Source organism: Nymphaea colorata, chromosome 7, assembly GCF_008831285.2.
Source record: "Nymphaea colorata isolate Beijing-Zhang1983 chromosome 7, ASM883128v2, whole genome shotgun sequence".
Taxonomy (NCBI): domain Eukaryota; kingdom Viridiplantae; phylum Streptophyta; class Magnoliopsida; order Nymphaeales; family Nymphaeaceae; genus Nymphaea; species Nymphaea colorata.
In genome coordinates, this window is record NC_045144.1 from 9,500,773 (window position 1) to 9,514,407 (window position 13,635).

Consider the following 13,635-nt stretch of genomic DNA (forward strand, 5'->3'; position numbering starts at 1 on the left):
GTCCCATTTTATAGGTTTGAACAGGCATACTCAGATCCTCTCAAAGGGGTTACCTATCGACCGAAGTTTTACCCAACAATATCATAAGAAAGTGGAATCCATTTTCTTAGCATTATTAAGCAATATTTTGACGTCTCTAGATTCCAACTTGCCCTGTTTGTGGTGCTAAACACACATGAACATAGTGCATGTGCAAATCACTCATGAATAGATTGGCGAGCATCGGTATTTGTTGTAGGTTGTAACTGGCCGACGTGGAAACTCGTCCATGTTACACATCTCATGACTAAGACTAAGAAGACAAAACATGAGAGGCATAGAAGAATTGGAAAAGTAGTTTGGTTGTTGCAATCTACAAAAATTCATTACTCAAAAAGCTAAAAGAACTAACTACCTAGCAAACGTACTGCTAAGTACTTGCCGCTTCCTTCAACATTTGCATCTCAAGCTCTGGAATCCAACTTTCTGCACAAGCAACCATAGATTAATAATCTGAGTTTTCAATATAACAATGAGTTAGAGATATCATGATGCTGAAATAAAGCATGGATTATCAATCTAGAATATGATTTTGGATCTCAAGCTCGGATTTGGATCCAAGATCTGAGGTTCAATTTTTCATCTGGTGCTTGGAATTGGATCTAGATCTGGAACTAAGGCACAGTTTTGGATCTAAAGATAAAATTTGGATCCAGATATGGACATAGGTATCTGTTTTGGATCTAAAAGCTTGAATTTGATCTGGATCTGGATTTAGGGCTTTTATATGGAGCTTGTATTTGGATCCAGTTCTGGAACTAAGGTCCAATTTTAGGTCTCTGTATGAGTTGTTGGAATAGATCCAAATTTGAATTTGGATATGAACTATAAAATTGGTTTGGATTAAGGATGACTTTGAGTCTAAAGTCTGAAATTAGATCCAAATGAGTCTCAAATGGAGTCGACAATCAAATCATCGAAAAAAATTATCAGAATTAAGGGAAGGCATTTGTGGCCAGAAATTCTTGAAAATTATTTTAAATTGCTAAAAAAACTATAGACTTGAAAAAATTGCGGTGATTACAATGTTACGCCATTATTTTCTGTTTTACCCTTAGGCAATAAGGGTCTTGTTTGTGGAAGGAGTTATTTTATTTACACGTTCATGGCAGAGACATACTTCTTTATAGGGCATTTGTAAGCCATCATCTACATTTCTAAAGCAAGCATTCGGTTTCTACTCCTTTTTCCAACAACAAAAAAATAAAAAGTTAACAAAAAAAAACCTTTGAAAACACGATTTGACAACATTTGTGTTTGCAAATTTATTTCCGGATACTTCGAATGTCAAAAGTGTTTCATGCATTCCTCAATGTTCCACCTTCACACTTAAAGTCTCTCTCTCTCTCTTCCCCAACTTATATATATATATATATATATATATATATATATTGCTTTGGAAGAGGACTTGAAAGAGAGGAGGGGGGGGGGGTGGGAGGGGTCAACAGGAGTGATTCTTTGTTGGGGAGGCAGAAGAACGTGGCGTCAAAGAGATCATCCCCATTGATGGTAGCAAACATTAGTTTGAAATGTTCTTCCCAAGGGTAAAGATCTTGTTGGAGAAGATGGAAGGTACAAAGGTTGCAGACGTTGATTAAGGACTTCTCTTTTAAAGGGCAAAGGGATTACTTATTGACGTCGAACATCCCCACTCCTTTTTAAGTGTTAAAAAGAATAAAAATGAAAGAAAGAAGGTTGCGGACGTTGAATAAGGAGTTCTCTTTGAGAGGGGAAAGGGATTTTACTTACTGAAGTAGAACATCCCCTCACCATTTAAGTGTTGAAAGAATAAAGATGAAAGAAAGAAGTGGTCGTCCATGGTTTGGAAGCAACTTGAACATGCTAGAACTGACTAAACTATGTCTGTGCAAGATGGCAAAATTCAAAACGATAGGAGTAAGAATTCCAGACTGACCTCTCAGCATGCATACTAAAAATCTGCACTGGATATTACCCCTTAAATGCAACACCTTGTCATTGCTACAAGTGACTTTGATGAAAGATTTTCCGTATAGAACTTTTGTTGAATTACCTTTTCATGGAAAAGCTTTTCACACTTTCCCCCCTTTTCCCAACGTATCGAAAGCTTGAAGACACTTTTTCTTGGAACTATTGCAGCACTACTTTTGTGTTTGACTTTGTGGAAAAACTAAAAAATTCGCTACGACCAGTGACCACCTGAACACTGTCCTCAACTTTGCACAATACGCTTCCAGAAAGCAAACAACTCACTCCAAAAGGATCTTTCTTGGCAGCAGAACTTGTACTCGAGCCAAAAAGACCGGGGCCGGAAGAAAGAAAAGGAAAAGAAACCCAACTCTCTTAATAATGCTAAGATAATTACCGACCTTAAGATGTTTCCGCGATCCACTCCTTTGGGGAAATGACAGATTGACCATCCATCTTGCCAACGGGGAACGTGGAGCACCATATTGTTTCACACATCCTTCCATCCAGAATTCATGGGATCCAAGTTACTTAGTTTCTGTTAGACAATTCAACAAACAATTGCCGCGCATGGCTAGTATTCGTGCTAACGCATCGACGAAATCCATGAAACTACATTATCGCAGCCAAAATGCAGAGTCACTTCATCTAATTTACCAAGAGTGATACTGGTTCAAGCGAAATTCAGTTTCTGAATTAAGCTTCAGCACCTTCCTGTGAAATCACTCACCAACCTGTAACTATACGCCTCCACTGATGCCCAGAGGACGGATGAAGGCGTGAAGCTCATAGGACAACGCTGCCCTTAAACAATCAACAATTAGAGCATACAAGCGTGGTGGTCGGAGGCGGCTTGAGTTTGGATTTAGAGCAACGAATGGTGTCGACAGCAGCCGAAGCTTATTCTGAAGTCTGAACAAAGGTGGTGATCGGAGGCCGATTGGCAAAGCAAAATGGTGTTGATGGTCATGCCGAGGCACAATAAGGCAACGATAGCCGAGCAACAACTTTACTTTTCCCACCCAAAATACCGCAAAGTAAGCATGCAATTTTGTTTCATTAGGGAAATGAGTGAAATATCTTTCCGATGATCTTCGAGAATGTAGGAAAACTTTCTGTTGATTATTTCCTATAAGCCAAGAACACCTCTCCGTGTCACTTGGCGAAATATTCCAGAAGCCACCATATTTTTCTTTCAACTTTCTTTCTAATGGCACTTATATTTAATTGGGACCGATCAACTGTAAAATTGGTTAAGAGAACGTGGCTAGGCGAATTTTCATGAAAAGAAGAAACCCATTGCCGCCTATTCAGTAGGTACAGAAAGGTAACACGAGATACAATGAAAGCATGCTTAGTGTCCATTTAAATTGTCAACCACCATTATAACACAAGCATCCACGCTGCAAGGTGGTAGCAGAACAAGAGACGAAAAATTAGGTCATTTGTGCAACGAATTAGTTAGAAACGCGAGATACAGCAAGTGGGATTCGTTTTCTTTCCCATAAATAAAGCTGCAAGCACCACATAAGGTGGAAGCAATTCACATATAATATGCATGTCACCCCAAACAACTGAAGTTTACAAGCCAAGCAATCTTGCAAAATCAAGAGTGCTTCAAATTCCTACAGGAAACATACTTTACCCTTAATAACCCTTTACAATAACTCGGTGCATTTCCTATAGGAAACATACTTCACCCATAATAACCCTCTACATGACCTCAGTGCAATTAAATTCACCGATGTTTTCATGTAGATGGCATTATATAACCAGAAAAGAACGTAAGATGTTTATCTTAACAACCAATAGCAGGCTTCGAGTCTTGGAGAGAGATGATGCTTTCAAAGGCACCAACAAGAGCTTTCACCTTACTTTTTCTGGTTTCAACAAGCTTATTTGCAGTCTCTTCAATTACTTGATTAAAATCTTGGGTGTCCTTCTTGACTTGGACATCTTGATGTCTCAACACCACAGCTGGAGTGGCAGGACTGTCTGAACCGTTGGTCTGCGCTTTTGTTTTTCTCCTAAAGCTCCTTCTCCCACCTTCAACCTTGCTATCTTGATTCTCAATGGCTCTTCCCTGCTTGAACCTAAGCCACATGGACCCACTGTTCTCTGCCTGTGCATTAAGCACCCTTCCTCTCCTAAATTTCAATTTTTCTGGTGTGTTTTCCTTCGTTTCTAGGGTGGAAATACTACTGCTTCTTAGTCGCCCTTTATTCCGATCTGAAAGTCCTACATTCTTTCTGCTTCCAATTTCACCATGATCATGCTGGCCATTTTTTGTGCTTCTATATTTCTTTGATCCCAAGCGTACAAGTCTTGGAGGATGAGAGTTTAAAGATAAAGAACCTGAGGGCTTAACTTCTTTTTTTCCCTTGGTTGGTGCCGTATCCTTTGGTGCCTTAGCCCTTTCAGATCTTTTCTCAGAGTTTCCCCATGAGTTCCAAGTTGGAACTTTTGTTACCATCGGTTTATTTTTTGAAGCCAACAGCGACTTCGAAGAGGATTCAAATTTGAGTGGTTGTGATACTGCTGAAGTTCTCTTAGACCTGTACTTTGTTGGTGTCAAGGCTGCAAGCCCACGGTCCTGAGAGGGTGGGGACAAAGAACGTGTTGATAAATCTACTTCTCTGGTTTCTTTTATCTCTGATATTCCAATGTCCTTAAATATTGTTTCCCTGATTGCCTCTCTTCTTCGATCTCGTAACAGATTTGAGGGTCGAGGCTTTGGCACAGGTCCAGGCTTGGAAGCCGGTGTTTCAAGTGATGCAGCCTTCTCTTTAGGTTTTGAAGTTGCATGTGTTCTACTGCTGACTTTCTGTCTCAAGTTTGCATTTCCATGCCTAGGAGAGACCAATAATGACAGGGAACTAAATTGTTTACCTGGTTCGTTCCCTACAGTTTCTACTAAACTCCTCATCTTATTATATGGATCACCCATTGAAACTCCACGAAGATCATGTGAAGCAGACATTTTCATCAAATTCTTTTGGTTACGGGACCCCTTAACTGAAGACAACTTGGCGTCCGGTGACGCTGGTTGAGTCAGAAGCTTAGCAAGTGGCCTCTGTTTTTCATTGGAGTTCCACATCCTGTCCCCTTTTGTTCTTGTGCTGTCATTTTTCAGAACCGAAAGATAGACAGGATGCTTTCCTTTTGATTCCAAAGCATGCTTTCTCCCATATTTGCATAAATCATGACAGGAGCCTGTTGATGCTCTTAGATAATGAGGCAGGACCTTTTCTTCACTAATAGCAGGGGAAGATGCAGGATTTATAATCGATTGTCCTGTTGAATCTCTTATCAAGTTGCCTCCATTTGTTTCCTCACCCTCAGAAGACAATGACTCAGTGCTCTTTTCCATGTTCGGCATGTCTGCCATAGTCTGCAGCAGACCAAACTTCACTGCAACGTACACTCCTGCTGTAAACAAAATTTATATGTTAAAAATAATCTGAGGATGGGTTACTATCAATAGATAAGTAGTCCTTTTATCATTAAGAGCTATGAAACTCCTCATGAAAAGAAAATCTCGAAATGATCTGGGGAGTGGGTACTATCAATAGATAAGTGGTCATTCATCAATAGTTATGTAAGTCTCCATGAGCAGAAAATCTTAAAATTGCTCATAAACAGAGTAAACTAAGAAACTCCTGATAGCCCTGAGATCATTCTGTTGTCCGAATTGCCTAAGGCTGCTTTTAACGATAAAATTACAGGTCATTGCCGATACGGTACTAGCAAATGTCTGCCATGCATGAGAGCTGCAAGGTTCTTGCTGTTTCAACAGACAGCAAGTCTATAAACAACAAAAGAAACAAGAAGTTCCAGGCTCGAATATCGTAACAAAGTTGAAAACTCCAGTCCGCATTTTAATAGTCCAGTGAGCCCCAGAGAATTAACAGAAAATAAAACTGAGGAATTTCAATCAGAATAGCAGTCAAATGGATGAGAAAACAATAGGACTCTTGTAAAAAGGATGGAAGTACGATGAAGATCACAAAAGAAATTAACGAAAAGCTTGCGTGCCTTCTGTTCGAAATTTCTTCTTCCAATCCCCTGTATGTGTGATATGTCTTTTTCTACGGGACTTCCAAGCGAAGGAAGAAAGGAGAAGAAGCACCTCGCAACGATCTGCCAAAGAGTAACGATAGATGTCAGATAAGTAAATTCCATGGACATTTAATGCACGAATCTTTTCAGCCTCTTAAAAATTGCAACGTGCTGAGAAAACGGAAATGGCAACCAGAAATGTACTTATCAAGGATCAAACCGTTCACTGATAAAAAACCATCAGGCAATCACGGCAAATGATTTCATCTTTCCTTTTTATCCCGTATCTTTTCTCCATTAAACACGCAACAAGAAGGCCAACAAATTTCTAAGATAAAGACTTTGCTGGTTGCCCTTCGGAAGGAATATATTATCTTGCCAACGATTAACCTTATAAAGGATCTTCCATTCATGAATCACAAAAAAAAAAAAAGAATTTCAATCTAGAAAAATGAATCTCTTTTGGAACCAATAGCTTTCACGATGACAGTGAAATACGGAGAGCACCGCCCGCAAATCAAGAAATAAAATACTGCAAAAATCATAAAAAGAAAACAGAAGTTGGGTATGAGTTCCATCTTTCTCGTAGACATTAACCAACAACATAAAGGAAAAAATCAGAACGAGAAAATCCATATCAAGGATTGAAGATCGGAAGGATAACAGGACGATGGAATTAAAAGTACCAAAGCCTACTGAAACAAAAACAACCATACAACCAATGAATCAAATGAAGGAAACTCCAACCAGATCAAAAACTCCAATCAATTCTAAATCGACTGACACAAAACTCACAAATCCTTCTGCTTACCCTCTATCCACCTTCCAAAAATGTCGCACCAAGTTCAGACTTTTCCTTGAACAAATCTGCAAGAAACAGATAGGTACACATCAAGGTTAAAGAAACCCATGACCCATTATCATCCCACGATCGCAACCGACTGCAAAATAATGGAAGAAATAAGACAACGCAGATAGAAGTGTCTGGCCAACAACGACCAAGAACAGCTGCGGGAGACCATACCTTGGCAGAAATCTATCAGAGAATTCGCAGATGGAAAAACCGGATTCTGGATTTTCTTTCTCGAAGGGGCGACGTCAAGAACGTCAGCGGAAGGCTCACAAAGGTAATTCCAACTCTTTGGTTGATCGGCTGCGCTGTGGCGCCACCGCCGCGTTAGTTGGAGGAACAATAGGTGGCCGTGCCGCGAGAAGTTTACTAAGAATAACTTCCTTTTTCTATGTTTATTTGTTAAATAATATTGAAATCCCATTCATTTACTATAATTATGCTTCTTTACGTAGATTGTCGCCCTTAGCTGAGAGAGAGAAAGACCTTGCATAGCCAAAGACAAAATTGTGACAGACAGCTTTGATAATTATAGGACTCATGACCCCACCATGCGTTTTTGTTTTTCTCGGAATGGAATTCTTCTCGGCTTGTTGAATGGAATGACGCTGGCAGACGTAATTAACTAATTATATCGAGGTCAGAATTTTGAAATTACTACCCTCGTAATTCTCTCTCTTCTCCTCTCTCTCTCTCTCTCTCTCTCTCTCTCTCTCTATATATATATATATATATATATATATATATACATATATATATATATATATATTTTTTTTTTTTCTCATGGAAAACATGTTCATTGTTTTGTTGATTTACAAAATGGCGTCCGAAATTTTGGAAATTATGAATGAGTACCTGATAAGTGATAAATAAAAAACTCTCTTGTTGGGCCACACCGGAACTAATAGGAGTTGGTTACATCTTAGTTAAGATTATGAAACTGCTCCATAGGCACGATGACCTCCCATCCATATGCAGTGGGTGGTGGTAACAAGTGCAACGGTCTAGGTTCAAGTGGTGATGCATGTTAGGGTTATGTCATTTCACCATGGTAAGCGGAATGTAGAAGGCAAATAACGACATACGACAAAACTTGCTGCATGTCGGTAGATGTTTTGTGCAATTCCACGGTGGAAACGGAAGTGCTCCCGGTGGGCCCTTTGAGGTGGTGTTAAAAAGGAAGAACTCCCTCCCAAAAAAGTGAGAATCCAAGAAAGATTATCTTCTTCCAAAAGAAGAAAAGTGGGCCCAAAACAACACACATATGCACTCTCTCTCTCCTAGTATTGGTTGGCTGTATAAATGAAACCGAAACAGTAGTCTAAATCCATCCTGCCGGAGGTTATGCCTCCATCGTATTATTCCAATCAACAATCCATAAGGTCAGCTACCAAACGAATGGGGCGAAGTTGCTGAGGCAGGCAATAGCATACTCTACTTCCCTAATACATAGGGGCAGAGTTGAAATTCTTAGCTGGACACTAGTAACAAATTTTAAATTTTTAAAGAGCATCAATATATAAATAAAGAAAAAATGCTGTAAAGTGTCAAATATAAAAAGAAGTATTTTTTTTTTTAGCTTTGCATGGGCAATTGCCTACACTGTGGCCACACCTGACAAGCACCTAGCCACCGTGGCTGGGCCATTTACAATGGTTGGAAACAATCGCAGAGACCTTGACTCTATTTAAAATCTGCTCCAAATCTTTCCCCATGTGTTCAACATTTGTAAACCAGAAACAAATTGGAATCGACCCTGCACACTAATTCCTGCAGCAGCAAACTTGTATTCTTGAATGCATCTCACACCACTCAGAATACAGGTTTCATCCTCATCTTTGACTGGCCAATCATCCACTAGGATGCCGGTCTTAGCCCAGATTATAAGCGCCCAAAGATCGAATCCGCACTTAGGCCATACGAGTTAAGTAAAATTTTTCTGGTTTTCCATTATAACCTTTTAACGCAAACTTTTCTGTGTCTTTTTTGTTACCCCTTTTTTCCGTTCTTTCTGCGTCGTAAATGCCGCTTAGGTCCTCATAGGAGGGCTGCCCATCACCTAGTCTAAATGATAATTTAGGACTAAGCATTGGGTCAGCTCAGCCAAGAAGCCGGCTCGGGGCTCAACTCAAATATCCGGACCGGTGCCCACCCGTACTTCCAAGCTGTCAATTGGAAAAGAATCATTTTTTAAAGTCAAGTGTTTTTTTTTTTCAAATTCACATTTAAAATTAGATATGTAACATAATGCATTTAAATATGGTTCACCTTCTAAAGATCATCGAGATCCTACCTTGCACTTCGAATGCAATATGCACTCCGGTTAAATATTTTTATGGTGAGTTTACATTTTTTTTTATAAAACTAATCATAAAGACGGGCGCTCATGCTAAATCTATGGATAAAAATGAGTGCATGCTTTGGATATATGCATGTATAAGATAATATATATAAATCACAAAATGCAAAATCATTCACGTTCAAATATTAATTTAAAAAATAAGATTTACGCATTGTAAAACACATATTCACTTTTTAGGTTTTGAGTCATGGAGATTACATGCTACAGTTAGAAAAACACATGCATGGCTGAGAAATTTGATCAGTGCGTCTTGTAAAGTTTAGAGTCTATTTCCTGGTCGATATAGACGTATATATGCGTCCGTATTACATTGGCATCATAACAAATTTATCAGTTCGCAATTTTTTGATGTAGACGGTACTTTGAAAACACAATTTACTAAGAAAGTACCGAAAGTTCGAACAGGAGTATATATATATATATATATATATATATATATATATATATATATATATATATATTATTTTTGCATATTTATTTTCCGGTGCCGTAGACATATATTTTTTAAAGCATGATGACTTTGGCATCATATTGTAAAAGCTATATGTATTAAAAAAACCACGTGTTCAGTTTTATATCACCATGGAGATCTATTTTAATGTTTCTTATATATATTATAATTTGTTCGTTGGTATATCCTTTTAACTAATAATGGAGTATCTCAAGCCTTTTTGGAATCCACCACATGTTCTCAAATTAAGCATGGAAAGAACATGCGAGCAGAACGACGGGTTCCACTTCGCCCTCTAATTGGCCCATCGTGTGGCAACAAGAAAGAAAAAAAAACTTTTTCTTATTAATATAATAAAATAAAATTAAAAAAAAACCTTTTCTTATTAATATAATAAAATAAAATAAGCAGCATAAAAATATTGGTTGGCCAATGAGTTAGGTCTGGTGGGGAATTTTGTCATTTTCATTATTGGCAAATCTAGTTAGCGGGCGAAAGCTGTTTCTGACTTGACTTGAATGCAGTCCTGCCAGCTGGTATACGTCCTTCCCTCTTAATTTTCCCACCCCTTACCCCACAAAGAAAATCAGTTCATATGTATCTACCTTCTAATAACTTCTTTTGAGAGTTTTTTTTGACGAGAAAAGAGTTAACAACTCGCATAGTTCAAATTCTTTTTACTAGAGAGATGCTCGTAAAAAAGAAAGCCATACGTAGAGGATGAAATAAATGTGAAAAAGAAAAAGTTCTGAAATATGCCGACCCAAATCCACCAAAATTCTATCTATTCTTCACAAAATTATCCACTCTGTAAAATTTTACAGTAAATTTTATTTACCTTTTCACAAAAGTAATCGTATAAACACGGTGCACATGGCTGATTTCTTAAGAGTCAACTCTAGTTATTTGGTTTCCGCGGACATATATGTGAGTTTTGTGAAAGCCTAGAAAGCGACAGTCCATAGTTTTCCAAATTGTTCTACGCTCAATAAGGTCGTGCAGTATTTCATAGAAAACAAAGAGATTTTTTGAAAAAAGAAAAAGGAGATTTCTTAAATTTCAGTAGGTATGTTGGTTCCATATTTGTCCTCGGTTACTGAAATTATCCACTATATAATCGGAAGCACACCATAAGCATGGCTTAAATTGGAAAAGAAAAAGAATGACGTGCAAGGTAACATCTTTACAACAAGGATATTTGAACTGGCTTGTCATTCGCAACGGCATAAGTGTAATAATCATGTTGATATACCTATCAGACCATAAATACTGACTAAAAAATTATAATAAGATTCCTTTATCTTTTTCACACAAAGATGACAGTTGATACTTCTACCAATCAATTAACTAGATGCAGACGTCTGAAAATTTAACCAAGTCGCTCTTGATATTAAATGCCTGGAGATTATAGTGTTTACGGATTATCCTTTCCTCTAAATGAATTAAATTATGTATATTTCATTTTTACCTCTCAACATCAGAGTTGAAGCTTCCACCATTCCCACATTCTCACAAGATATCAGATTTGCTTTTAGTTCCTCAAAATTATGCCCCTTTTATCATTGACCTTTCCTTTTGTAGCCCCCTTTATACTTTTACTTGCACATTAGTGTCCCTCTTTGTTGTAGCATAGGAAGTTGACGCTCTGAAACGGAGAGTGACTGCTTTTAATCTATGTGAGTTTGTAATTACAAAACCTATCCGACAATGAATATTTTCAAATGATCACTGAGTTAGAAATGAAAGAATTCGAAGTTGAGTGTTTTAAGGGTTGTTTGGTAGCAACGACAATCTTCGAGTGTTTCATGAATCTGTCCCAAAAAATTGAGTATATTCATAAAATACTATAACTAATGTCTCATGAACCTACCCCAACTTTTGAGGCAGATTCATGAGAAAATCACAACTTGCCCCTTCTACCAAACAACTCCTTTGGGGCTTTAGGGGAAAAGGTAGATAATCACTATGCTGTAATCGTGTTCAAAGGTAGAACAAAACAAGTTAAAAGTGCATTTTATGTGGTACCTACTATGTTTTATAGACTTTCACGTAGGCCCGGCCAAGTCAAGAATATGATTCACTTCCTAATACATATATATATACAGAAGACGAACAATACTGATTGAATGTGGTTAGCGATAACACATATTGTATAGTTTCTTTGGAGTTATATGGAGGGCCACAAGTCATGAGTGAAAAGAGACTGAAATATGTCACTTTCACTCTGTAAGGGTTTGACAAACCTCACACGGGTTAGTGGCTGGTAAGAGGTTTCTGGTTCGAGTTGCATGGGCGTCAACCTTCCTTTACCGAAAATGAAACCAGTGTACTAGCTGATGTGCAATGAAAGCTAATTCCACATCAAGAATCAACACAAAGCACCAAACAGTTGCTCTCACTTGGCCGGTGTAATAATCATCTATAAGTAACAAATTGTGTCGACGGGAAAGTGACATATACAAGAAGCGCCCCAAAACAGTTCTTTCAAGATGTGCTCCACTGATATGTTGCTTATGTTGGCCAATTTAATTACATTTTTATTTCTTTTTTATTTTGCCAGTAAAACCTATAAAAATGCGATAGGGCAAGCAATGAAGAAAATTATAGTAAAAGGACCGCTGGGAATAGGCGCACTGAGCCACCATCGTTGTAATTGGGATGATATCCCATTGGCCTAATGTTACACAGCGGTCTTATCGCCACTAAGGTCACAAAGTAATGACCGCTATGTGTTTTTAGCGTTGGCCTGAAGTGCTTTGACAACCATATGTGTCCGGCGGGAACTTTGTCATGTAATGCTTTGGGAACATCGCCAGTTCCTCTTTTTCTTGGAAGCTTCAATAAAAAGTCTGCTATTAAATGACCTATAGCCGAAGCCATAATAACATCAATAGACATACAACAATTAACATCATATGCAGCTAGTAGCTTAGTTATCATGTTGAACATCGTATTATCAAAGTGTACATAGCTCAATAAATTGGCCATAGTACTGAGCCCAATTGTTCCTATCGCACAGGAAAGGTCAAGAACCATTTTTGTACCGTCACACCTCAAGGTCAGCACATTCTTGCATCATGTTGTCGAGAAATTCAACCTGTATCACTGTCCCAAATGTATTAGAACAAGTTAATAATTTGGTTAAAGATTTAAATAGAGGTGGCTAAAGCTAGATAAATAAAACTTCTAAAACATAGTTTTATCATATGGTAGTAGTTAAGTTACAACACATGATTTCTTATGTCCGTGATTCGCTTAGATGAAGCAGATACAAGTAGATGTTCATTGCGATAAAAGGAACTTAACCAACGCAGTTAAGTCCTTCCATCGTGAATGTAGAAATGTTAAAAAGGTGATCTTAAATGTACTTGTTCATCTGACTGTACGTTATGTATTTGTACAGTCCATCCATAGAATCCAGCCCATCCCTGACTCTACGATTTACTAATCTGTTTAACAGATCTAGTTGGATCTAATACTAATTAATATCAACAAGCTCTGCAATGTCAATATTTTCTGCCAAGCTCGGTCCAGAAACGTTATTAAAGCTATTGAAAGAAGCATGAATAGATCCCTTTGGGCAGAGACCACTTTGAGACAGACGAAGCAACATTTGATTTCATGGAAGCAACTCTGTAGACCCACAAACGAAGGTGGAGTAGGTCTTCTACCAATTGGAGAATGGGATAAAGCTATCCTGGCAAGCAAAGCATGTTACTGAATTAAAGCTAACTCTAAAATGTGAATTAGTTGTAAAAAAGATACCTTTGTAAAGGCGAGGCATGTGGACATTCAAGGACCAACGCAGGGGATCCTGTGTTGGACTTTTTAGAGTAATGCAAGACTTACCATGCACGAGTTCATGCATAGAAATAAACAAATAAGGCACTTACTGGTTCTGCCATGATGCACAATGAGAAGAATGAA

General features: G+C 38.1%; 1 protein-coding gene across 3 annotated transcripts; it reads right to left on the reverse strand.

The window, feature by feature from the left end:
- Nucleotides 1–3,495: 3,495 nt before the first annotated feature.
- On the reverse strand, nucleotides 3,496–7,266 carry LOC116258104 (uncharacterized). Of its 3 annotated transcripts, none has more exons than XM_031635223.2 (4): nucleotides 7,070–7,266; nucleotides 6,857–6,912; nucleotides 6,022–6,126; nucleotides 3,496–5,412 (listed from the first exon to the last, which is right to left on the reverse strand). In XM_031635223.2, the coding sequence occupies exon 4, from the start codon at nucleotides 5,372–5,374 to the stop codon at nucleotides 3,785–3,787; it is 1,590 nt and encodes a 529-aa protein (XP_031491083.1). In that variant the 5' UTR covers nucleotides 5,375–5,412; nucleotides 6,022–6,126; nucleotides 6,857–6,912; nucleotides 7,070–7,266; the 3' UTR covers nucleotides 3,496–3,784. The 3 variants fall into 3 exon arrangements, with proteins under 3 accessions (XP_031491083.1, XP_031491084.1, XP_031491085.1); XM_031635224.2 differs by having other exon boundaries at nucleotides 3,496–5,415; XM_031635225.2 differs by having other exon boundaries at nucleotides 6,857–6,986.
- Nucleotides 7,267–13,635: the final 6,369 nt, after the last annotated feature.